General features: G+C 39.2%; 3 protein-coding genes across 4 annotated transcripts in view; 1 reads left to right on the forward strand and 2 right to left on the reverse strand.

The window, feature by feature from the left end:
• Window positions 1-763: 763 nt before the first annotated feature.
• LOC146451240 (bifunctional peptidase and arginyl-hydroxylase JMJD5-like) lies at window positions 764-6,835 on the reverse strand. The gene is made up of 6 exons (XM_085099231.1): window positions 6,636-6,835; window positions 5,832-6,148; window positions 4,615-5,167; window positions 3,872-3,975; window positions 3,142-3,320; window positions 764-1,364 (listed from the first exon to the last, which is right to left on the reverse strand). Exons 2-6 carry the CDS (start codon window positions 6,133-6,135, stop codon window positions 1,101-1,103), a joined length of 1,404 nt encoding a protein of 467 aa, XP_084955357.1. The 5' UTR covers window positions 6,136-6,148; window positions 6,636-6,835; the 3' UTR covers window positions 764-1,100.
• Window positions 6,836-6,906: 71 nt separating this feature from the next.
• On the forward strand, window positions 6,907-12,169 carry LOC146451241 (tubulin-specific chaperone A-like). Its single transcript, XM_085099232.1, has 4 exons — window positions 6,907-7,065; window positions 8,657-8,762; window positions 8,981-9,067; window positions 10,182-12,169. Exons 1-4 carry the CDS (start codon window positions 7,007-7,009, stop codon window positions 10,260-10,262), a joined length of 333 nt encoding a protein of 110 aa, XP_084955358.1. The 5' UTR covers window positions 6,907-7,006; the 3' UTR covers window positions 10,263-12,169.
• LOC146451242 (S phase cyclin A-associated protein in the endoplasmic reticulum-like) overlaps window positions 12,035-26,415 on the reverse strand; it is a 35,344-nt gene continuing 20,963 nt past the window's right edge. For both annotated transcript variants that reach the window (XM_085099229.1, XM_085099230.1), the window contains 14 exons: window positions 25,817-25,885; window positions 25,582-25,708; window positions 24,381-24,499; window positions 23,526-23,649; window positions 22,261-22,463; window positions 21,502-21,648; window positions 20,748-20,824; window positions 20,123-20,271; window positions 18,788-18,849; window positions 17,399-17,486; window positions 16,618-16,697; window positions 16,059-16,170; window positions 14,068-14,128; window positions 12,035-12,836 (listed from right to left, as the gene is read on the reverse strand). In XM_085099229.1, coding sequence (XP_084955355.1) covers window positions 12,748-12,836; window positions 14,068-14,128; window positions 16,059-16,170; window positions 16,618-16,697; window positions 17,399-17,486; window positions 18,788-18,849; window positions 20,123-20,271; window positions 20,748-20,824; window positions 21,502-21,648; window positions 22,261-22,463; window positions 23,526-23,649; window positions 24,381-24,499; window positions 25,582-25,708; window positions 25,817-25,885 — 1,507 coding nt within the window. In that variant the 3' untranslated portion in view covers window positions 12,035-12,747. The remainder of the gene's footprint in view (window positions 12,837-14,067; window positions 14,129-16,058; window positions 16,171-16,617; window positions 16,698-17,398; window positions 17,487-18,787; window positions 18,850-20,122; window positions 20,272-20,747; window positions 20,825-21,501; window positions 21,649-22,260; window positions 22,464-23,525; window positions 23,650-24,380; window positions 24,500-25,581; window positions 25,709-25,816; window positions 25,886-26,415) is intronic.

Consider the following 26,415-nt stretch of genomic DNA (forward strand, 5'->3'; position numbering starts at 1 on the left):
CTGTGACTTCACCAAAATGTTCTTTGTAGACATGTTACACATTAATTGACAAAGATTCATGAAATATCCATCTTGTTGTGAGCATGAGATGAAGAAACATTCTGAGTTCCCAGTAGTCTTAGTACAGGGAGCTGTACTCTACAGACGAAAGTCCAATGCAAGAAATCATACACTGACATGTTTTAAAACCAAGATGGTCAACTATAATTTAAGTACTGAACCTACTTTTGGGCAGGAGTAAATAAGTTAAATGCTATTACTACAAGTATTCATGAGCAGTAGCACAGAAGTATTTTACTGTCAGAGAAAACTATGAAACTGTAAAGTACTGATGTCAGTTTGTAACAGGTTGTGATTCTAGTTTGTAACTGTTATAAATCATTACATGTAACTATTAATAAAAATGTTTTTAAGACTTGGCTGTTAATTGGACAGAATTACTTATACCGTCCTTAATTTAAGTGTTCAAAAGTTGAGAAATAATTAAACAGTGGATTTATTTAAAAACTGTTGTGTAAAAACTGTACAAAAGTTGTTCTTACTCCGATAAACTGTACAGTTCATGTTTCCTTGACAACCAATACAAAGATTCTGACAAATTTTCAACTTTTACAGAGAAAATAATATTAACTAAAGTGCAGTGGTTTCTTGGTCGGTGGTGGCAGTATGGAAATAATTAGTGTCTGTTTATGAAGTCTGGCTGAGAGGAAGCTAAAGCTTTCTAAAGATTGTTGCCTTTGAGAGAAGAAACTATACACACATGTTGAGTTTCGTCTTTATTGACACTCTGAAATTCTCATATTTGTGCACTTCTTTTCACAACTTGAAACGTAACAGTGCTATTGATGAGTAAATCTAAATTAAGAGCTTTGTTAGTGGTGAGCGACTCACCACCTTTCTTGCAAGATTCGAGGGGGGATCTTGAGACCTTGATTGTTTAAATAGAAATATGCAGTTTGATAAATTTGTAAGCATTTACATGTAACTTTAGCTCAATGTAATTGTAGTACTGTTGTGAACTAAATTACTATAAAGAGTTACTATTAATAAGTACTGCATGAAAATTTCCTGTGATAATATTAAGGACTTTGCAAACGTGTTCAAAACTCGGAAGGCATCTGCTGAATCTCCTTATAATCTGAAGAGCCAAGCTTGTTCATCATCTGGGGTAGCATAATCACACAGCCTCGGTCATCATACTGCACACAGTAGTCCATAGTGTACCGCATGCACCTGATGTCTGTCTCATCCTCAATGCACCACTGGTATCGGCAGGGGTTTTTTTCATTGTTGTAATCAAAATTGCAAGGTATAGCATCTGCTCCTTCCGTCTTGTCTAATTCATCGGGCTGTAAACCCAATTCCTGAACAAAAAATCCAGTGAAAGATTAATCCAGTTTTCAACTCCTCATGGGGTAAAAATCTACAATGACCATGTTCTGTACAGTTTAAAAATGCCATTTCTATGGGTATAAACTGGAAAAAATAACTTAGATTCACAGCAAATTTCGCAGTCAGCTACTCATCATAATATTGCATGTTCTGTACATGAAAATCAATTTGAGGAATGTGTGAGAATCAAGTGAGATTAAGGTAGCTGAACACAGTTTGCGTGCACTTTACAGATTCTGTTAGTGATGCTATTAAGCGCGCTCTGGGGTTGTGGTAAGCAAATACTATCAATCTCTCGATTTTATACTAAATGGATCACAAAGGTAAGTTTTGCTCTTACATTAACACAGTTTCTTTTTTGTAAATCCTTCATTTATCGCCTTACGAAGAAAGTGAGTTCACAATGAGCTAAGCCTTTTTGTACCCTTTTCATCTTTGCTGAGAAAACCTAATTAAAAGCCACATATTCGCATTTGAGCAAAAAATTGCGCTGGTTGTTTTAATGGAAATGAACTGTTTTCTGAGGACCCGCTTGTTAGAATTTCGTGAAATTTGACAAAACAGTAGTTCTCTAAAAGCGTAACTCGTCTACAAACCAAAAACAAAATCTAACAGAGGGTATCTTCAAAAAACATTAAAGTGCAGAACCAACATTTACAGGAGATGTAAAAATTACATTAAAGCAGCGTCACTATGTCAGTATTTTGTGAGTTTTTCTGGATACAAAAAATGAAAAAAAAAATAATGAGTGCATTTTCTAAAAATTAAGGAAAACCATTATTTTTGGACAGTTAATAGCTTGCTGCGTTGCCACGGCAACGGCACCTTGCTCAACGAGAAGTATCAAAATTTATTCCTTCTTGGTTAATCTTGCACCATGCTAATTTTGGGTTACTCAGAAGTACGTGGTTTTCAAATAATGTCTACTAACACCTGTATACTGGAAAGCTGTGTTCGGCCATCTTAAGAGATCTTGAAGACCCCCTCCCCCCTGGCTGCAGTGTGCAACTTGTAAGTAGTGATGGATCAGAAAAGTGACTCTTCAGTGTACATATTAATTTCTAAAGTAAAATACCCACAAAATTCCTAATGAGCGTTAGCTCCAGTAAGGATATGGGAGTCTGCAAAAGGCAAAGGAAAAATCTTTGACCTTGGCACCAATCCAATCCATGTCCTCTGGATCTGATCGTCCATTGCTCTATCGACTGAGCTACGAGGCCAGACGGGAGCAAGTAAATTAAGTTTAACTTTGTTAACTTTTTAATTTGGTAATAAAGCTTGTTGTTGTTAAGTCATGGGTGATTGTGGCGGTTATTGTATGCTTGAGATATGTAAATCATTTTTATTTATTAATTTATTTACTTATTTTTTCCTCCTTTTTACATTGTAAAGTGCCATGAGCTCAGGGTACGAGCGCTATAGAAATAGAGCTATTATTATTATAAAATGGCAGTAAAAACTTCTGGATGCCCAGATTACCTAAACAATGATTGGGCGGCCAGCCGTAGCCAATCAATGTAACGACCAAAGTCCATACAATTAACCTCCGAACTTCTAATCATAAAAATCCTAGTAATTAAATTCTAAATTACTGTTATTATTATTATTATTATTATTATTATTATTATTATTAATTATTATTATTATTAAATAAATGTGAATGTGAAGGGTACAAATGAATGTTGTGCCACTAGCACTGAGGACAAATGTTAACTCTTTAGTGTAGTGCAGTTTGAGTATATCACATACCTCCTCTAAATAACCTCCATCACCCAATGTCTTTGGTGCATTCTCTTCTTTGTCGGTTTCAAAGCGATACTCACTCATGAACTTTCTCTGGTCGTTGCACTCAAGTCTGGGAACATGGTCGCTTACATTCTGCACCCATAACTCATACTGAGCTAAGATATTCCCAAAGGAATATTTTTCTACAAAGGATTGAGAAGAAGAAACACAATCGCTGATTGAATCTGAGGTGCAAGTAAATGCTTGTGGACCTAATTATGTAGGCTTTAGGCCTGACAAATCACTTGGCAAGGTGCTAATGCAGCAGGTGGGGGGGGGGGGGGGGGTTATTGAAGCAAATTTATTTGGGTTTGGACAACAATTAAAATAGCTCGAGACAACAAGCTAATTAAGAGTATACAACAGTCAATGGGAACACTTTGAGGAGGGGTGTGAGAAGGCTTGTTTTTGCATGGAAGGATTTTAGGCTCTGAGAGCTGGGTTGAGGGGTTCTTGAATAAATTTTATTTAATAATATGATAGACCTATGATACCTCCACTGTTCCCTTTAGCTTGTGGTAAGTAAGTAAGTAATTTTAGTCAAAGTTAGCTTAATGCTACCTCACAGGTGTTGGAGGTGTTTTGGACTGAGCATTTGGGGGGGGAGGGGGTATGGAAATCATAGTTTTTGGAACTTCATTGGACTTGGGCTCTAAAAGGAAGTCTGAGGGATATGCTCAATATGTTATCTTACCTTTGTTTAGATTATTTAGCTTCAAGGGAGTTGCTTGCCGCCCATGTGCTTTCGTTGAAGGCTTTGATTTCCACCACAAGGCCACTGCCTGCTGTCTCTCAGGCCTGTTAACAAGACATGTAACATAAATCATTATTTTATAAGGACGGTGCCTACTTTTGTTGCTGCACATACGTTCTGCGAATCTTGAGATACTAAACAAATGGCTACTGCACACAATAAATTATTAGTAATTAATTATTGTAATAGTTTTATCCATTAGTTTGTCATTGTAGAAGAAGGTTGTTTTCACAAGGCCTAATTTTTAGAATTTGGAGGGGAAAAAACAATGTAGTAGTGGATTTTAATAAGGGAAGGGATCGGGACAAGGGTACCCCTGGGCTGAGTTGCTCGAAGCATGGTTAGCGCTAACCATTAGTTAAGAGGTATTACTTAAAAACCTATAGGTTGTCATGGCATAATTTTAACCCGGGTTAGCGCTAACCATGCTTTGAGCAACTCAGGGCCTTGATCCTTAAGACCAAAACCAAGATATTTTGTTTCACATTATGTTTTGTCAAGCATTCAAGAGCAGGCACTCACTTACCTAAAGGTATCTGGATCCACTATTGTAATTATGTATGGTTATAAGATTTGCAAGAGTTGGTATTTAAAAAAGAAAAAAAATTAACATCACAAAAACTCTTGTGGGTCTCCTGTCTAAAGATTTATTGACTCTTCCTTAGCTAAAGGCCACAAATTACCTTGAAATGACTTGATGCCACCACATCTGTGGAATATAAGCTATGTCTCCTTCCTCTACAATCGCCGAGTGATATCGGACCTTCATGACGTCAGGATATTTCTCAAGATCAACAGCCTTGGGGTTGATGTCTGACACACCCAGCACCTTTGCTTCGTCAGAGTAGAGATAAGTTGAATAAACTGGAGACACCATCAGGACAGCCTTGTGTCCATGTATGACGCACAGAAGATTTTCATCTGTGTCAATATGAATGGATGAAGATGTCCCTCCAGTGCTCATCCAAAAATATGAAACGAAGAAGTATGAGCTCATTTCTTCACAACGCAAACATAAAGGAAGTATCACGTCCTTTCTCATGTCTGGTAGAACCTCATCAACTAGATAACGATTCGAATGGTTATACTGGCTGAGAAATTCATGGAGTTTCATGCTGGGAGGAATATTCCATTTGTCGTCATCCCTGGTCTCCATGTTAAACTCTGCATTGCCATATGTTGCGTTCAGATATTCATCGGTCCATTTGCTGTATGCAGGCCAGTATTTCACAGCACCTTTAGGTTAAAAATATGGGTATATTACACATTAAAAGAAATTTTTAAAAAAGAAATTGTGTTCATTTTTATGCAAAACCTCATTTAAAAACAGGACTGAGTTTGGGAGAAATATTTAAAAGTTATATTAAAAAGTTTATACATGAACCAGAGCTGCAGACAAGGTTAACTTGCTTATAGTCATTATTGCAGATGTGACCCAGTGTTTGTAACTACACTGTATTTGAACCTGTCATTTATTTGATAGTCTTCAATAACTTAATATACCAGTATTTCTGTTGACAAATCTTACTCAATTTTTTCTTATCAGCATGAGGTACATTGAAAGTAATTACACATGAAGGGCTCCAAGCAATTTTTACTTTGTGGGTGGGTGGCTGGCTGAGATGAACTTGCTTGTCAAATGCATTGACAAGTTGTCTGGGATATGTCCAATAATGTTACATTACCTGTGCCTCCCCCCAGGGGTCAAAGTTGGGAGGGGGTGGGGTGGGGCTGAAAATTAAATAGGACTAGCATGAACTGTGAAAGCAGAGGGGGTGGTGGACATTCAGGTTAACCTATTACCTTCTTGCCTAGAATCATTTATGATGTAATCTATCACTGAAGTAACAAGTTATCATACACCAGAAATATACCAAGATATTATGCCAATTATCATTACCTTTCAATACCACTGGTTTATGCTTTGCAACATAGTGCATATAAAAGTCTTGTGGAGAAATCATGTGAGGAAGTTCTTCAACAATGAAATCAGGAGGCCGGTGTGATCCAAACGGCTTCATGTGGCCGCGCTGGAACATCTCCTCATTTGTAAGATCATTCTTGCCTAAATTGCAGGACTCGCTGTACTGATTGCCACAAGAATGGGAATCTGTTTGGTCTGAAGACTTCTCATGACACCACAGGCTTGAAAGAGAAGTGAACTCGAGGAGTACAAAAAGCCAAATCGTCTTTAAGAAATCCATAACCTTGTAATTCCTGCCACGACGCACACAAAAATAGGGGTTTATGTCTCCTTATTTGTAAGAACAGTAAGCTTCACCGTATCATGAATTCAAATGACTATATGGAAATGCGTAAGGCTGAATGATTGGACTTTTATCCAGATGCTTTTTTCAAGAAACACACCAAAAACGAAACAAAACAATGTCACTAATGAATGTATTATTTTGTTAACAAGGACAATATGAAACAGCTGGCAACAAGTGAAAAATTCACCAGGATACGATGAACATTACCAGGAACTTCAGTAAGCATGAATTTCACATTAATAACCTCACTAAGCTTAATTAAACAACGATTACATTGAAAAAGTTTATCAGCATAAAACCTACAAACTAAACAACTTTATAAGTCAAATCACGATGAAACTTCTGAGAAGTTTGCATCGCTTCTTTTAAACTCCATAAAAATTTAGTCATCCCATGTTTTAGAGCTCACAAACTTTTAATTACGAAAACAATACCTTCAGCTTGATTTGACTAATTGGTTCTGTCCTCGTCTTGTCTTTCTACATCCAGGAAAATAAATTAAACGGGAACTCCAGGAAGCTGCACAATTGCGCAAAGAACTGTATTTTTCATTAAGCTTACCTAGTGTTTACAAGAGTTGCCAGCTGGTCACACAGCTGTCGTTGCATTTTCGCGCAAAGTGCGGCAAAGTTCGGCCCTCAGACATTTATCTTTCTGCTCAGCAGCGGTAAATTCGAATCATGCGCTCTCAACCACTTGCTCCCAATCCCCCTTCGTCAGTTCTGTCATTTTGGCGGTCGTTTGTGCTCGATTTCGAAGTTAAGTTGACATCTTTTGAGATTTTCAATTTGTTTCCGCTGTAAAAATGGCTTCTGCTGATCCCCGATTGCGACAGCTTAAGATCAAGACAGGAGTTGTGAAAAGGTAAGCTTGTTGTTTGGTAACAAAGATGTGCGCGAGCTGTTTATGTGCCAAATATGTACAGGTACACCAATACGGCCATTCTATTTATTATTCGCACCCTCCTATTGAGCGAGGGCTTTTGTGTCTACCCCTATCAGAAATAACTTTTCAAGACCCCTTCAGAAATTAAGATCAAAGTGCCGACACATCCCCCCTCAGGAAAAAAGATAGAGTTAAAAAGATACTGACATAAATGCCCCCTCAGAAATAACTCTTAAAGACCCCCTCCCTCCCCCTCAGATTTCCCAGTCGCTCAATAGGGGGGTTGCAGATATTAAATGGAATGGCCCATTGAAAATGAAGTTGAAAGAGTGATAGTGAATAAGCCGTTGACTTCAGGATAAAAAAAAGTTTTAATTAACTCACAAGGTACACTCCAAACAAAGGAATAATGCATCAGTGGAGGGTGGTGGTTGTATAGGGGGGGGGGGGGGGGGGGGGTTGGGAGGTGTGTCAGTTGACAAATTGACAGCAGTTTTTTATGGTCTATACTCTTATAGAGTATAGTTTTGAACATATTATGGCATCATTTTATGGTCTATAAGAGTATAGACCATAGAAAACTGCTGTAAGTTTGTTTTTTATAATAACATGGAAAAAGTGTGAGCGGAATTGGCTTTATTTTCCGTTGAGAAAGCGCACGTTACATCTGACGTCATTTTATTGTCTGTACTCTTACAGACAATAGCTAAGAGCTGATCAGTGCACAAGAATTTTGGTATTTATATTGTAAAGTTTTATATAGCTAGTGCATTGAGGGGGGAGGGGGGGGGGGGGGTTGAGGGGTAACTGCTCCTGTGGTAATGAGGCTGTGCCAGTACATGTAGGTACATTTCAATTGGCTGTCTGCTTACAGGAGGCAGGTTCTGTCTCAAGGGCCTTTTGGGAGACCTTAAGATTGTGAATAAGAGCACTTCCCAGCTGAAAGTTCATCATGGAAGAGCTGCTTGTGGTTGCATCTATTGAATACCTATGTAAATAACAATATAAGGCGAAGGCAAAATAATAATATTTATTATATAACAACCAATGAAATACCAGGTGAGCTTTCGCCCAAAAACGTGATACTTCACACTTGAAAAGATCACTATTGCAGCTATGGTTACATAAGAAAGTGTGCCTTTTGCAATGATTTGGTATTTCATTGGTGTTTATATAATAAACAGAACATTACAAGGCTGCTCAGAGATACAAAATATTTCTCTTCTCCTCTTGAAAAATAGATCATTCAAACAGAGATTTGTATCTCCGTGCGGCCATGTAATATCCTCTATTTATTATGAAAAAATAACAATGATTTTGTCCACTTTTGGAAAAAACACTATGAATTTCCATAGATACTGTATATTCGCACCAGCTGACCTGCACTTGAATGACAATAGCCTTTCTGCTGCAAGCAAACACAACAAATTACAATAATGTCTATGAAGGGATTGAGTTCGTCATAGATGCCTCATGCATTGAGTTATTGGTCAGGAGGAAATGTGATGCGGTACCTACAGTGTATTGTGTAAAATATTGCACCCAATTTTCATGTATTTGAATCACCCAGGTTAGCAAAAGAGAAGAAGATGTATGAAAAAGAAGTTGTGGACCAATCTGCAAAAGTTGAGAAGATGAAGGCAGAGAACAAAGATGAACACGATATAAAGAAACAGGTTTGTGGACAGATATAGAGTGTATTTTGTATTGAACGACATAAAGAAACAGGTTTGTGGACAGTTGCAGTTGAACCCAATTTATAAATTATGAACTTGTAATACCCTAACACTTTGCAACTTCAGCTTTCCATCAAGAACAAATCCTCTGTTAATGTGACCTTGGTGGTATTACACTGTGGTACATGTTCACCCAGTTAGGCTGCTTTTCATTGCAGATAGAAGTTCTTGAGGAATCTAAAATCATGATCCCAGACTGCAAAAGACGCCTCAAGAGTGCTTACACTGATTTACAAACACTTGTAGTAAGTAATAATTTATTGTTCTTGTTATGATAGGCTTGCCTCAGGTCAACTTCGTATGGTGTCGAAAGATCTTGTATTGATAGTTTATACATTCATAATCCCTTATGGGATGGTCCTTTCGCATAATTTTGAATTTATTGTTTTATGATTTTGTATTTATACAGTAGCATTTGTAAGTTACGCAATTCAGCCTTTTGGCTGTGAGGTAATTTTCTAATAAACTACCTACCCCTCAGTGGAGTTGCGAGACTGCGTTCTATAAAAACAGACTGTGAGAAAGTCTACTGTTATGATTAATGTTAGGACACTTTGGCTTGTTGTATTAAAACCCCTAAAAAGGACTGAGAGATTACCTGGGTTGGTGGAAGCATGGTCCAGTGTAATGGTAAGCATGCCAGACTTTGGATAATTTTCAGATTTTGGACTTTAGATTTTGACGTTATTTTTGGATGGAAAATCAGTGGGTGTTGCACAAAGTCAAATGGATATCAGCGGCAGTTACGAATGGATATCAGCAACAATTGCTGGGGATAACCCTGTGATGGACCAGTATCCCATGCAGGGAGGAGTACTCAGTAGCAATAATCCAACCTACATGTAGTTGCTTCATTCAACAGAAAATAATTATTATTATCAGGTTAAGCGGTACAGCTCAGTGTGTAGGCCACAGGTAGTCCGATTAATGTGACACAGTTTGTGAAAAGGGGTGTTTTAATGTCTTTGAACAGAGGCATTTAAACACATGGAAACAGTGTTTAAACACTTTTGAACATGTTTAATCACTCAGTTCATACTGAGCTGTGTGTCACATCAATTTATGATAATCCTGGGACTGATAAATGATGCTTTGATATGAAGCCTTGCGACAGTAATTCTCGTGTTGACCGATAAAATTAATTATTGCTTCAAAATCCTTTGTTGGGGGTTACAATTATTTTTGTTTTGTTGTAAATGTGTTGTTGATGTGTTTATGCAACGATTACACACATTTTAATGGTGTTTAAACTCATTTTTGTTTTTAAAACAGCTAAAAACGCTTTTCACCTAAATCCTTCTTATTGCAAATATATGTAGCGTCACAAAATTAATGTTGATTTTCCTGTTTGTCTCTTAGGATACTGAGGCAGATTTAGCTGATACAGAAGAACACAAAAATGCAAAGGAAATGTTGGAAATGACTGTGCTGGAAGATTAATAGTTAACATTAGTACAATTAATTATTCAACAAATGTACACAACGTTTGCATTCCCTTTAGCCAGTCTCCGATTTAGTCAACTTCATCCAAAGTTGTTTGGAATTTTGTTACATATACATGTAGCTAGGACAAAATATCTGGGAATAGTTCACTCTCTGTTTGCACTCCATGTCAAGCCTTTAAATGAAAGCTAATGTATGAAGCATTTGTTTAGTCTTTATTTAAAACTTGTCTCTTCTCCCTTGCTCTTTCACCCTACTCTAACGCTTGGGCCACATCAGCCTGTGGACTGCTGGTTGTGTCCAGCTTTTCGGAGGAAGTGTGGTTAGCCTATCACTAACTTCCATTCTCCCCTCCACGCATAACTCTTGGTAAAGACTGCAAGTTTTCGTTTCACTGAGAGGTGTAGAAAGCAATGCCAACAACTTAACATCACTACCCCACGATATAAACTACATGCAAGGCAAAATGTTGAACTTCAGGCATAGTAGCATGCTCTTGCCATTAGGTTTGTCTTCTGGCCAGAGTTTGGACCCATGACCTTTCACTTCACTTCACTTCACTTTCATTCTGGTGCTGTTACCAACTGAGCTAATTGGGTAGCCTATTCCTGGCTCTTGGTGTGTACAGCGGGAGACAAGGAGTGGGCACACCGAGAGTCTGGAGCAGACTACTGCTGGGTGGCAGTCACTTTCCATAGACTGTGAGCAGTCTCTTTCTTCTCCTAATGTCTGTCACGCTTGCGCGATTTCTAGCGGATCTGTGAAGCCGAGAGCCTCCTTGTTCACTTTTCTAATTTGCATAATTTTACCATCACTTTGCGCTCTTGATCTGAGGAAATAGTGTGACTGCTTGCAGTCTATACTCTTCAAACCTTCTTTATTGATTTTAAAGAGTTATTTTTTTCCAGTTTCATTCATAATAACAGATTCATGTTAGCACTACAATGATTAATTTTGTTGTATCATAACCCATTAAGTTGTTATTTTGTTGTCTTTCTTATCCTTGTTTTGATTTCACTCTATGGCAGTCCCCAGCCCCCTTCTTTTTGTTGGTAATTATTGTACAGTCCCTAAGATTGGTTTTGTCCAAGATAGAGCAGCTTTCAATTGAGTGTTGAAAGCAATAACTCTTATTTTGCTTGCTATGCGATTGGTTGAGAAAAGTCATGCCACCTTTTAACCAATCAGAATTCAAACCAAAACCAATAGGACTAGTTCCCACGTGCTTTCCTATGCTTTATTCCATTTTACATATATTTGCTCTGCGATGTCATTGGTTCATTATAAATGCTTACAGTCAATCTACATCAAACATGGCCAGTGCTTTTGGAATTTGAACAGAGTTCTGAAATTTACATGTCAGTTTTGAACATCACCGAGAGTTTTCAGAGTTCCACTAGAAATTTCCCAAGTTTATTGACGGTATAAAGCTATGAATCTTTCTTTACACTACAGTATCAAGTGCTGTATTTCAAGAATGACAATTATTTCCCACGTATTTTGAATCTTTTTTCAGTTAATGAATCTTTTGCAGAAAGATTTCCAGAGAAATCTTCAAGATTCTATTCAAATGGCAGACACAACAAAGAGGAATTCAAATGGTCATTTCATTCTTGGAAATACTGGTCATGTGTGACGTAGACTAACTGTTTACTCTTCAGTGTTGAAATTTGTCTGTTGTGATTGGCTAGAGTACTTTGATTTTGGTTTTATGACACCCAACTGAAAACTGCTCTATAGAATGGCTTAAAGAAATGTAACAAGACAGGTTCTGTTATGACCAATTCTTTATTAATTTAATTAAGTGTGTATGAAAAACAACCAAGGCATGAGGGAATGAAAAACCTTCCATCCCTAGTGAAAACTGAAGTTTCCTCAATAAATAATATTTAAAAGATAACAAACCAGGTCATTTCTTTTTATTAAAAATATAACTACTTAAATACTAACAGTAAAGCTACACATAACAAATATTTTTGTGCACTCACAAGCAAAAAGTGAAAAACAAAATGTACTTTAATATGAATACAAACACAACAACCTGGAGTGCCTTTTACCTTGTGATTACAGGAATTTTGTTATTATGGCTTGGCTGCACACCATGTACTTGCAATGTTAGTCGATAGTATTTGATGTGATCTTTTTGGAAAAGTAGAATTTATTAGAAGGCGTATTGAGAGTGTAGAATCAAAATAGGACAAATAAAGCACTTCTGCGGCGTTTTCCTCTAATTTTCACAAAAAATTACACCTTATAAAAAGTTTTCATAGGGAATGAGCAAACTTAATAGAGAAATTTAACTAATGCAGCACCCAATTGGTTACAGCTTTATAAATTAATACGTTATTTTACAAACACAATAATATTATTTATCTGCGTGCATTTGGACATCTGAATGAAGCTTGACAATTTATTCCACACTTTGTACAATTTGGTAAAATGCAAACCACTCTAAAATATTTCTAGCACAGACAAGTTGCCGTCAAGATCCCAGAAGGAAATGCCTTGCTTCTTCCCACTTAGGAGGTGGAAATCTGTTCACCAATGCGAAACGCTGTGATACCTCGCCATCTGAAAAAAGAAAAAAAAAAAAAAAGATTCCAATAGGTGGTTTGCAACCAATCCCAAAAGATAAAAAAAAAAAAAACAATGGCATGGTGGCCATGTTGGATGGCAAAATAAAAGGTTCTGTCATCCAACATGGCTGCCACACCATTGTCTTTTGGATCTCTAGAGATTGGTTGCAAACCACCTATACAGTGTAGGTTTTACAAGGTAGGTGCAATGGAAGCATTACGCATTAGACGTCATCATGATACCAAAAGCATCACTGGGGCAATAACAAAAACAGAAAACTTTTTTTTTTTTTTCAAGAATTAAAAGCCAAAAAAATGTGCACTTCAATGTATATTGTTGTCTGGAAATTCTAATTTAGCTAGCTTTATACTTCCTTTTCAATTTTTTTGGCCCATAGGCTCCCAAGTGGCAAAAGGGCAAAATGAAATTCCCTAGAAACGGTGAGAAGACTGGAACGAGTAAGGCATACGCTGCCGAATGCTCCATGAATAGAGTGTTTTCACATGACGTCACGGCGGCCATGTTGGTGTCCCAAAACAAAGAAATGGCGGCCATGTTGGTGTCCCAAACTAAACCTCTGGGAATTGAACTCTATTTTTATGTAAATACTTTCTTTTGTTTCAGTAAACCAATATGGCTGGTAGTCACGTGAATGAAAACACTCTATGGTGGAGTATTTTGTCACGTGACACTCCCTTGATTCTGGCCTTTGCTACACATTTTTCGACATCAAATATTCGGCACTCATATTATTTTGATCCTGTAAAAAGTGTAGCCAAGGGGAAAATCAATCCGCAATCTGGGCCCGGTTGTTCGAAAGCCAATTAACGTTAATCCACGATTCGAAAGTTAACCCAGGTTTTCTGCTCGCCCGGTAAAATTGTTTTTAAACTCTAATGTTAAGCTAGTGGTAAAGAAAAGTCAACGTCAAAACTGAGGGAAAAAATCTTCTTGAAAAATCTTTATTGTTGTGCAATTAAATTCGAACCAAAGTTGTCGTTTATCTAGGATTAGCTTAATCGGGCTTTGAACAACTGGGCCCTGGAGTACAGGTGTGGAACATTTTGCAGCAAGTCACAGGCTCTTCGCTGTCGTCTGCCTTTTTGAATATCGGAAAGACTCTGGGGACAATGTTGGTCAAGAGAGGACATCCTTTCTTGTGTTGGTACAATCGTAGTATTGTCCCACTTACGATAAGGCTAGCAATGCATGAACAGCGACTCACCTGAACGCCTTGCGCTCTGCGAGGGAAGCAAGTTATCGTGGTGTAAATCTAATATTTGCTCCTGCAAAATGACAATAAATATGTTTGTTAATGAAAGGAGTCAAGAGTATGCTCTTTACAAGGACTCCCTTACTCAGTACCAAGTAACTTATAAAATTTGGGAGTCTCACGGAGATTGCCGAGATCACTCTTTGGAAACTTCAAACACAGTAACATTGGTAACCTGAATATTTGTTGGAAACTCTGAAACTTTGCACAATGTTTCTGATTGAACATGTGTTCTGGGGCACCAAACTATGTTCCCAGGTTGTTTTGTGGCATTTTAAGCGCGTATTTGTGAAAGCTAATCCATTTTGATCTGTTTGGATGCTTCAGCAGAAAGTCTAACGAAACGGAATTCATCCTATTTTGGGAGTTAACGAAAACGCTAGCTGACCTTATTTCGCATTGTTTATGAGATATTTAGCGTTCAGAAAACGACAGGAATTAGTTTTGAGATGACATTTTGCCGAACGAAACTTTAGGTTTTCTTTACAACCAAATCCGAATTTCTGAGTCTGAATTTGTAGTCTGGCGATAACTGACCATACTGACGAAAATGCCACAGTTTGGACGGATGAAAAGGCAGGTTATACGAACCCGAAGTTGTGACTGTCCCGAATTTCAACCCGAGAAACCTGCTACTTTTTCAGTTACTACGGAGCTTTAGCAACGACGACGGCGACGGCAACGAGAACGTCAAAAAAGCAATAGGCTTAATACACGTGCATTACACTTGTTGGTAAATTTCTTTGCCGTCACTGCACGACTAGGACGTGAAATTTCCTGACGGGACGTTTTATGGAGGACGTAAACGCACGACGACGAATCTTTCTTTGTCTTTCAGCTAAGCGTTAGTGTGGTCTCCAAGAATTCAACCCCATGAGGAAATTTCACCTACATTTGACACTTAGAGCGTTCTGGAATAATCGCGACGACGTTAGAAAATAATAAAAAAAAACGAATTCATTTTAAGGACGGTGCCTACTAATACCGAAATATTTTTGTGCGGTTTATGACTATGCGGGAAAAGCAGATCTTAGCAAGGCCTATTGGAATCCAAAAAGAAAATTGGGGGTAACCATGCATTTTTCAGAGATAATTAAGCAGTAATATCTCTAAAAAACGCCAAAATATAAAGCAATGTATGGGATTTTTTCCTAAATTGAAGCTTAATTATCTCTCAAAAATGCATGGTTACCTCCAATTTTCTTTTGAGATACCAAAAGCATTTGGTAAGTTCTGCTTTCTCCGCATAGTTTTAAACCGCGCAAAAATATTCCTGTATTAGTAGCCACCACCCATAGGAAACCCAAGCATCTCGCGATGCGCAGAACGTATGCGCAGTAACAATAGTAGGCACCGTCCTTAAGAGTGGCGTTTTCGCTGCCGTCGCCGTCGTCGTTGCTAAAGCTTCCTTATAGCTAAATACTCCTGCACGGTAAATTTAAGCCACGTTTTTAAAAACTCAAAAGCACGTAAAGTTGCACTGTCCACAATTGTCCGTAGGTGATGACACACCAAACAATTTTTAGCGCAACATTCGTTTCCGCGTAGCACAGCGTGTAGCAAATATTGTAAATTTTTAAAACTTAAATTCAAAAACTTGCAACATCCCGTAACAAAATACTGCGTTGTAAATCGTCTGCGTGCTATGCTACACGGAAGCGATTAACGCAACGTTGGGTGCGTTTCTTTGGGAAAATCCGGATTTTGATCCAAGATCACTCGGATCATGGTGTATCAAAGGAACCGACGAATCCTCACCCAGAGTGGATTCGATTCAAAAATCCGGATTCGAGATTCCCAAAGAAACGAACCCATTGTTACGTCAAAATCGTTGTAAAAAACGCGCCTTGTTAGCATAATTTTGCATTGTGTTTGCAAAAACATTTTGGCGGGAACGCCGTGCGCGTGCGGTATGCAAAATCTGTGAAGGCTGTCTACTTTACCTCGATGTAGTTCTCAAGGAGCGCACAGCTCACTTCCTGTTCAATTATCTTCTTGTTTTCTTCATTTTCAAAACAAGCGGCGATTAACGTTGGAAAAAGGACGTTTCTGAGCCTGGAACAAAAACGTAAAGAGTCACGTTACAAGAAAAGCCCAACTTAAACGTCGCATTTTAGACGTGTCAAATGAAATTCGACCGCGGCAGGTAAACTGGCAAAAATCGCACGAAATCTGAACAGGACCGGAAAAGCGACCTTTAAAACCAAAACGAAAGTAATCATTCTGATTTATCACAAAAGACGTAAACAGCACGATGAACCAATCAGAATCCGAAGCAAATACATGTAGCACGCGTCAAGCGCGGGAAAACGCGTGCAAGCAAATCACGATTGGTTTTGGTTTCCCATTGGCTGAGAAAAGGGGGCGAACTTTGCCAACCAATCACAAAGCGCAGTTAAACAAAGCCAAAGCAAGGGCAAAATTACTTTCGACACTCATTAAACACCGCTTTAAAATCTAAAGGAAGGCCACTAAGCTTGAGACAGCCTGTGGTGAGCTTACCTTGGATCACTAAAATACTGAAACGGAAGAGAACACAGATGTTGCAGTAACGTCGGAGGTCTCCCAGTTTGAACAAACACCTGCAAAAAAAGGAAACGTAACACGTAAGTGAGATTGTGGTTGGAAATTCAACAGAGAAAACATTTTCTAGTGACTTTCACAGAGATGGTTAAAAAATCTGATAAACAGCACAAGGTTTTTAGCCAAAAGCACCAGATGACTGTAACATTTTAGACTGTGGACAGACGCATGGCCGAGTGGTTTGGGCTCTGACCGCTAGCAGAGTTGTTTGTTGGTAGTCCTTAGTCCAACTTCTCAGCCACGCTTGTAAATAGCTAGACTTTCTCAAAGTCCGTTTTCGACATTCGCTCATCGGTCACTCTTTCGGCGCACAAGACAATGACTTGAGGCGAGTCTAGTAAACAGCCAACTGGTCTGCCTTCTGCAAGTTGCGATTTTTAGCCGTTGTTATTTTCTAACTTAAATTATTCGTTTCCGATGTTACAAAAACTTAGCGAGCGTCAACGAATAACATTTTTAAAGATTAAAAACAAAATTATGACCATTCAAATGAAGACTACTGAACAATACTTTCCTGAACTACCGTTCTTTGTGTTGTGTAAGTTGTTCGTTCTTTTTGATCCGCGGATGAAATCCTAAAGTGTGCCGGCCACTGAGATAAAGCTGGCGAACCGTTCCTTTTTGATGTTCAATATTTTACTAAATGAAATTGGAGATTTTTCTCCCAAAATTTCCCTGCAAATGTTACTCCAGTATTTACCTGGTTGTCATTGTTCAAAACCGTGAAGTAACCAACAATTAGAATAACTTCATGAAGAAGATCCTCATTTTTCCCCTCACTACAAACACTGAAAAAACAACAACACAAAAGTGACCATAAGCGGAATGAACATAATCTTCGGTTGGTGAAAAACAATTACAGAAAACTCCCGATATCTTCTTTTTGGACAATGTTAGATATTTGCCATTGGCTTTCTCGTGCTGAGTTAAATTCAGTTTAAGTAAGTTTATATTCCAAACCTGTTAACCATATTATAAAACTCTTATCTTTAGGGCGGTTTCCAATCGAGTGTCGTAAAACCAAAACCAAAGTAAATACGCTGGCCAATCGCAACAGATGTAAACAACGCAACGAGCCAATCAGAATTCGAAGCAAATACATGTAACTGGCTTCAAGCGCGGAAAAACGCGTGCGGCGAAAACACGATTGATTTTGGTTTGGATTCCCATTGGTTGAGAAAGTAGCGCGAGTTTTGTTAACGTAGGGCGTAGTAATGCAAAACCAAACCAAACGCAAAATTACTTTCGACACTCATTTGCAAACCGCTCTAACATGTCTGAAATTGCATTTAAAAAAAAAAACAGTTTGGTATAAGAAGCGCTTGACTTCTTTGTTTTCGTAAGGCATAATTTAGACACAACATAGGCCTGGATAGTTACCAAGAAACTCACAGCTAAAGTAGTTCCTGCATACATACATAAACTTTATTTTCACTCGAATTGGAGAGCAGCTGAAAGCTAATGTCTTCGAGTAGAATAAAAAGAAAACGTATACAAAACCAACAAAACAGGAAAATAAATAAAATGTGAAAAAGAATGCGAGAGATTTAAAAACAAGAATACTTGATAATAATAATTTACATTTGTATAGCGCAAACCTCTATATGGATATATTCGGTTGCGCTTCACAATATTGTTACACTTACTATTAGTTCACTATCTTAACTACTGGGATTAATCATGCTAAAATTTAAATTTAAAATTAAAATTTCTCCCTCTTAAACCTGTTTGTTTCAATACAAGTTCGTATGTTGTCTGGGAAGGAATTCCACATTTTTGCAGAAAAAAATGTTTTAACGAGTTCAACCCATAGATTGCAGTCCTAGGTTTAGGTAGCTAATAAACGGAGTGAAGGCTATCAATTGCTTCATGTAGTTTGGCAAATCTGATAAAACAGGCTCTTATAAAGTAAAAGCAGCAAAGTCTGAAGACGAAACACCTTTGTCAACGAGTTGGGTTGCAGTTTATGCTTACAGCAGCGGCATGTTTCCCCGCGTTTGTTGCTGGCAGCACGTTTGCTTCAGTTTCGAGTTCTGATTTGCTTTGTTCGCTGTTGTCTTTACGGTTTGTGATCTTGATAGCCACTTACCACAAGAGATGACTGATTATGTGTCGAAATTCTAGAGAAACTCCTTCAGCTCCCAAAGATGCCTAGGAAACAGAAAATGAAATTACTTGCATTAGAATAAGGTTACCGCGAGCCACTCTCCAAGGTCATGTTCAAAAACCTGTAGCAACATTACACAGTGGAAGGTGATATTGCACGGAACAACTTTTAACGAAAACTCAATTGCTACGGCAACATTTGAAAACAGACAAAAAATTGTCAAGTGTTGCAACAACAAACTGCTTCGTTAGAAGTTGTCCGAGCGCTATGTCGTGTAACATGAACTTAACAACACTTTTCACAGACCAAAATCATTTGCGACACATTTGGCTGCAATAGCTGTACAGAGGAGAACAAAGTTGCTCTTTCTGTACAACTTGTCTCGTAACTATTTCGGTCGTTGCCAGGTTGTTGTACTATGCAATGTCAATCAAATGGCATTGCGACGCAAGAACCTTTGCGAGACAAGCTGTATAGTGTAACATCGCCTTTAACATGTGACAAAATCTTTACGTGGAATTTCTTCCGAATCATAAAAAAATCCCAAAACCTTTCGTTTATACTGATATCTTTCAACGCACCACCTCCTTCCCCCACCCCCTACCCCGCTTTGACGTCCTTCCACGTCAGAAGGACCCGGATGTACTCGGACATATTAATTGTATTTTGTGTTACAGGAAATGCAATTTTCCCCGCGTAATTTGCGTAGGCGCCTGCACCGTTTACAACGTCTCACAGTATTAGTCGAGAGGACAAAAGAACGAACAACAGAACAATGCTCCTCGCCCTACAAGCAACGGTTATCAGGGTGCAGTGAAGAGCTTTAGAACAGGCGCAGTCCCATGTCTATGTTTGCCTGACCAGAACTGAGGAGGTATTCTAAGATTTCGTTGGCCTTTTATACAATTCTGTCTCACTGTTAGAGCGGTTTCCAGCTGAGTGTCGTAAAACCAAAACCAAAACCAAAGTAATTACTCTGGCCAATCGCAACAGATGTCAGGCAACACAACGAGCCAATCAGAATTCGAAGCAAATACATTTAAATGGCGCAAAGCGCGGGAAAAGGCGTGCGGCCAAAACACGATTGATTTTGGTTTGGGTTCCCATTGGTTGACAATGTGGCGCGAGTTTTGTTAACCAATCACAGAGCGTAGTAATGCAAAACCAAAACAAACGCGAAATTACTTTCGACACTCAATTGAAAACCGCTCTACGCGGAGAGATAAATCAATAACTACCAAACATTGATGCTTGTCTCAAACGAAAACAAAACATCGTAACTTAGTAAAGGAAAAGGTGCAGTCCGTGTCCACTTACTTGTAAGACCTTCAAATCCACTGTGCCCATGAAGTTTAACATACACAGTGCTTCAATGATCAAGTTTATGGTCGCCTCTGGGAGCGTTGGACTCGAAGATTGCGCATTGCCCGCACTCATCAGAATAGCATAGAGAAACGATACGATTTCTATAACAAAAAACATTTCCATGAGTGTGGTGCGAGAAACATCAACTAGTGACTTACCAGCTGGGAAAACAATCATAATATCTGTAGGGTTTAGGGCAAGAAGAACGAAAAATCGCTCTTTTTTTAACCACAACTTCAAAAGTTGTACTCACGTAATCTGCATTGCATTGTATAACTGGGCAAGTTTGGGGCGTTTACTGACTTTTTGGCCAAAAAGGCGAGTTACGCTCTTCTGACAGAAAACCCTTCGATTTGAAATGAGTCACTCGCTCTCCCCTCCCCTCCCCAACGCCCTTACCCCTAGGGGTGTAGCAATTTACGTTTGCCTGGCTCTAAGAGTGTAAATGTAAGAGAATCTTATCAACGATCTCGTTCCCAGGTTTTTCCCATCCCCCACCCCCCCCACCCCCCCCCCCCCCCCCGCGTCCTTGGAAATATCATGAGACAGGCGTTTTTTGCAAATGAGCGTCACCTACCTACAAGTTCGGTCTGTTGAAATGTCATAACAAATTGAGTAAGGTCTTCTTTTCTTGTTTCAAAAATATTACTCGATCTAAGAAACAACGAAGTAAAACGAACTTCTTACTAACAGTGGAATGACAATAAAACAAGGTCCCATGCTCAACATAAATTTGTCACCGTAAAGAGATTAGAGTGCTGACGATTCGAGCGTTAGCCCTTCGTCAGAGCGAATTTGGATTCAATGACGAAGGGCTAACGCTCGAAACGCAGCACTCTAATCTCTTTACGGTGGCCAATTTACCTTTAGTTATCAACTCTGTTGATAAACCAAACATTTGTTTCTTCTCCTCACCGACGCAGCACCGCAGTTTCTTTAGAAACTAAACCCCTTATCTATTTGCTATTAACAATATACTTCTGTAGTACTGTTTTAAACATAACTAAGGTTGTTCCGTTTATTCAATCTGTACGTATTACTTGCCAGTAGTGATGTGTTTCACCTCACACTTCTTTAAGTGTGACAGCTAACCGCCAGTGTTTTGTAGTTACCTTTTGAGTCTAATTATCATGCGGTACAAGTTAGTAGAAAGTTTTAATTCTGTGGATGAATTCTAAAGCGCTATCATCCAAAGGAAAGTTATCAAGGGGTACTAACATATATAATGAATGAGTTCAATATGGCACGCCCCGAATATGGCCATTCACACGACAGCTGTTTGAGAGTCCGTTTTCATTGCATGAGATAATTGCCCCAAGACGGTTACTCACCGTGAACCTAGATACTGAGCAGTTCCAGACAAGAGAGCCAAACAGGCTTGGGCGTAATCAACAGAGGCTAGATCGTCGTTTAGAGGTCCGTGAATTGCACTGAAGAACGTGCGGATGTCATCAACAACGCCAGAACATACTACATACCTACAGAGGAAGAAAATACAGACGCTTAGCATCGCTACATAAGTTTCTTTAGCAAATAAAAGCACTACATGGGGAGCTGAAAACCCTCTGCTGTTCATAGCAAAGTAGTGACTATCAAAATTCTTAACAACAAGTAGATCAGTTGGGGCTGGTAAGCTGGTTAGTCATTCTGACAGTCTGTTAGATTGTCAGCCAGGGCTGAGTTTCTCGAAGCATGGTTAGCGCTAACCATTGGTTAAGAGGTATTAAAACCTATAGGTTGTTATGGTATTTAACCCGGGTTGGCGCTAACCATGCTTCGAGCAACTGGGCCCAGCCAGCCAGCTAGCAAGTCAAATAGTCAGTTTGTCAGTCCGTCCGTCCGTCCGTCCCTCCGTATGTCCGTCAGCCAGCCAGCTAGCCAGTCAGTCAGTCAGTCTGCCTGAGTCTTTCTATTAGTAGTAACCAAGGGCTACAGTAAGTCGGAAAGTCAGTCTCGGTCGGTCGGTTGGACTGTCCGTCAGTCAGACAGCCAGCCAGCAAACCAGCTGCCAGTCAGTCAATCTGCCCTTTCTTAATTTAATGCACAAAAAGCACCAAAGAGGCGGTGAAGAGAGCAGTTCGCCAATTTACCCGATCAAATCTACCATTCTTTGAACTAGCGCTGCTACTTCCTTTTCTTCGGGCGATGCTGTGGCAAAGCATTGTAGCACCGTAGCCAACACTTTCAGCAGCGCACTAGCCAGGGGGTCTGGGAGCGAGTGGTTAGTAGCACCATTCACGGTGGTTTCCTTTTCTGTTGATTTCTTCAAAGTCCCTTGGGATGTAGAGACACCCTGTGTGGCCAAACATGACATTCTTTAGCACAATGCACAGAAACTTTGCTGAGTCTACAATAAGTTCCCGCGACAGTGTCTTCCGTCAATCTGAGTCTAAGAGCGTGTTTCATCAAGATCGTTTCAGAAGATTGCTTAAGTAGCGCTAGCCGTGTTTGGTGAGGATGTGCCTCTTGACAATAAGCCGAATTTATGTTGTCAAAGGACTTGAAAATGGCCGTTTCGGTTAACAAAACTTGAATTAAATACTGAGGTGAATTTGGGCGAATTTACGTGTAATTAAATTGTAAACCCCCTCGCCTATGGCTCGGGTTACACTTTAGAATTCTCTTTGACCTATTCAACTTTCTTCTCATGATTACAAAGCACCAATTTTGTATTTTTTTTTCTAATCTAGCGACTTAAAGAGAGTTGAAGAAGAAAGGAACATGAACATGTAGTAGAATCCCCACCCCCCCCCCCCCCCAAAAAAAAAAATCGAGGTTTTTTTATAATTGAACTCTTAGAGCCTGATCACTTATAAAGGATCCGGGTGATGTCAATCTTTTCAACAGAATAATTGACAAATTTGATCGGGAAAATCTCTTAAACATCTGCCCAGTTCAGACGCTGAACCTCGCAATGCGCCGAACCAGGTAGTATGCAACTGTTTTTTAGCAGTCATACGGTGCCTTCATGATTTCAATTAGGCAAGGCAACATCTCAAGGTAAGCCGGGCAGAGCTTGCCTCATAATACAACATTAGAGTGTAAAGGTTTTAGGTACGGTGCATGAGAGGCAAAGCGTCCGAATCTAGTGTATGTATGCAATGGGTCCTTTGCAACTAACGGTCACACGGTACAGAATCCGCTGTGCTGGAGAACAAGTTGCGCATTGTGGGATCCAAAACAAAGCGACTTCATCCAGTCAAACTTGAATTTTCTTTGTTTTGAATGTCCCAGTGCGTAGCTTGCTCTCCGGCATGGTGGATTTTATACCATGTGACAGTTAGCTGCAAAGGACCCATTCGCAAACGAAAACTCCTGAGAAACTTTTATGCTTATAAAATGAGGGAGAGCTAACCTTCATCTGATGGACAAGGAGGTCCACAACCGAGCTCAGTTTGTTCGTAAACACCATATAGCGACAGTTGTCTAAGCAGTCCCCACAAGCCAGCCTCATCACATTCGCCACACTACATAGGGTTCTAACAAGGACAAAAGTTTCCAATCAGGTTTTCATTCAACACACGTTTGAATTACAAATAAAAAAGTGCAAAATAGAGAGCAGTAAGGAAGGCGAAAGAGAAGCCAAACGGCTTAAAGAATTAGGCTTCCTTGTTATAGTGGAGCAGAGTTATTATACGAATTGACTTCTGAGGACCAAATATCCCCCCTTCAGAGATTTCAGGGGGCCCTTGATTTGTCAACTTCTCAGACATAGGAATTAACTATAAAGTGGTGATCTAAAACTGATCAATATTCGGAGACGTGCATGCATGGAACCTTTTATAAGTTCCTTAGATAGCTGATTAAATTTGTAGCATGGCCACATTTTCAAGAGTGCAGTACAGAAAAAATTATATAGTCATGTTCAATTGTCGAATCCCTTTGTAATGGGAACTGGCAGATGTCGAGATCATACAGGATTTTGAAACTTCCATTTCCATCGAAGAACTAGTTGTTGTTGTTTTTTTTTTCATAGTGCAATGCTCGTGACACACCTCACACTGTTTGGTTCTCAACATGTATGTGAACATTTCGCAAAAACCTCAAATCGCTCGATAGGGATACCCTCTGGTACTTCCTGTTCATGGTATCGATGTTTACATTGATCAGATTGAAGAAAGTATTATTATTATTAGCGAGTACGTCAGCGTCGACTTCCGAGCCCTGGTTTTAAAAAAAAGGCCTGGTCATGACTTCGTTACGAACTTACTTGATCGGGATGATTGGTTTTACCGGAGGCTTGTCGCTGGCAATGTCCGGCACCAGTAATATCCGAGTTAGTGCTGTCAGCCCACCGAGATTACAGAACGTCACTTGATCAGCTGTTACCTGTGGCGGGAAATCGGTCATCCCATCAATATTCATAATTCCGGTCTTCTACACACTCACTTTAAGCCATTTCTCGTCCTAAACAATAGGTTGTTTAAGGACGGTGCATACTTTTGTTACTGCGCATAAGTTCTGCACATCTGGAGATACATGGGTTTCCTATGCTGCCTACTACAGTAATACAGGGATATTTTTGCGCGGTTTAAAACTATGCGGAGAAAGCAGAACTGAACAAGTACTCTTGGTATCCAAAAACAAAATTGGGGGTAGCTATGCATTTTCCAGAGATAATAGCTTCAAAGTGGGGGAAAAAGGCCATACATTGCTTTGTATTTTACTGTTCTTTAGAATAATTGTTGCTAGTTATCTCTAGAAACTGCCTGGTTACCCCCAATTTTCTTCTTGGGTTTCAATAGCCCTTACTAAGATCTGCTTTTCCCACATAGTCATAAACCACACAAAAATACTTCTGTATTAGTAGGCACCGTCCTTAAAGACATCTTTTTAAATCATAAACTGTAAAATGTAAACCAAACCAGTTCTTAGTCAATTTTTACGATTTAAAAAGATGTCTTTAAGGACGGTGCCTACTTATACAGAAGTGTTTTTGTGAGGTTTATGACTATGCGGGAAAAGCAGATCTTAGCAAGGGTTATTGAAATCCAAAAAGAAAATTGAGGGTAACCACCCGTTTTTCAGAGATAATTAAGCGATAGTTACTCTAAAAAACAGTAAACTACAAAGCAATGTATGGCGTTTTTTTCCAAATTGAAGCTTTTTTACCTCCGAAAAATGCATGCAAATTTTCTTTTTGGATACCAAGAGCACTTGCTAAGTTCTGCTTTCTCCGCATAGTTTTAAACCGCTCAAAATATCCCTGTATTAGTAAGCACCACCCATAGGAAACACGAGTATCTCTAGATGCGCAGAACGTATGCGCAGTAAAAAAAGTAGACACCGTCCTGAAGCGCACTTTAAACGTTGAGACTTACTCAGAATTTCTTGTGGTTAGTGACTCGCTACCAGTGAGTATATGTGATAAACATCTACCAGGAATTAACAGGTTTTTCATTGTTCCTTACCTTGGATTCTAATATCCTGCTCAATTCTCCAAGTGATCTCTCAAGTGACGCGACACGATTTGCCGGCCAAGGACCCGAGCCTTGAGACTGCAGCTGACGATTAACATCCTTGACAATTTTCTGAAGCCTAAGAACACAGAAACAAATATTGCTCCAGAACTTGATAATTTACACGCAACGAGTGGCACGAAAAGCCACAAAACAAAACAAAGCAAAAACTAAATTGTCATCGTACTTTGGTCTCTTTGCAGACTCTTGCCGCTGTGATGTTGAATTGGACAAATTGCTTTCATATTCGCGTCCTCTGCAAAGGTGAAAAAAGAAAAGAAAGATAAAGCAAAGCAAAGCTAAAGAGTGTTTTCCATTTACCAAAACTGGCCGGCCAGAGCGGCCAGTCTGTCAATCGAATGCGTTATTTTGAAGGGATGGTGCTGCAAAATCTTGAAAAATAATCACTCCGAAAATAGTACGCGCCATTTTGAAGAAATTCGAAGGACAAGGATAAAACTTATCCTTAAATTAGTACACTCCGTTTACGAAATAACCGGTCCTGCCGGCCAGTAAGCACCTTAAGACTGAGGTTCATTAAAAAAAGGAATAAGAACAAAGGGGAAGGCGGAAGGACAAATCGAGACTTTTCACCTTCAGCCGAGGGAGAGAAGCAAATTTAGAGAAAACAATATTACGCGGTGGCCGTTTTCCCGCCTTTACATTTGCAACTTTTAAATCCCATTTAACTACCTTAAGTTACAGTACAGAAGCCTGCATAGCAGTTCCTTCTCCTGGCAAGCTTTCGGCCTTCACTTCTCGCGTGTAAAGGAAACGACCGCTAAG

The sequence above is a fragment of the Pavona decussata genome, unplaced genomic scaffold (genome assembly GCF_977016875.1).
Source record: "Pavona decussata unplaced genomic scaffold, jaPavDecu1.1 SCAFFOLD_391, whole genome shotgun sequence".
In the NCBI taxonomy this organism is placed as follows: Eukaryota; Metazoa; Cnidaria; class Anthozoa; order Scleractinia; family Agariciidae; genus Pavona; species Pavona decussata.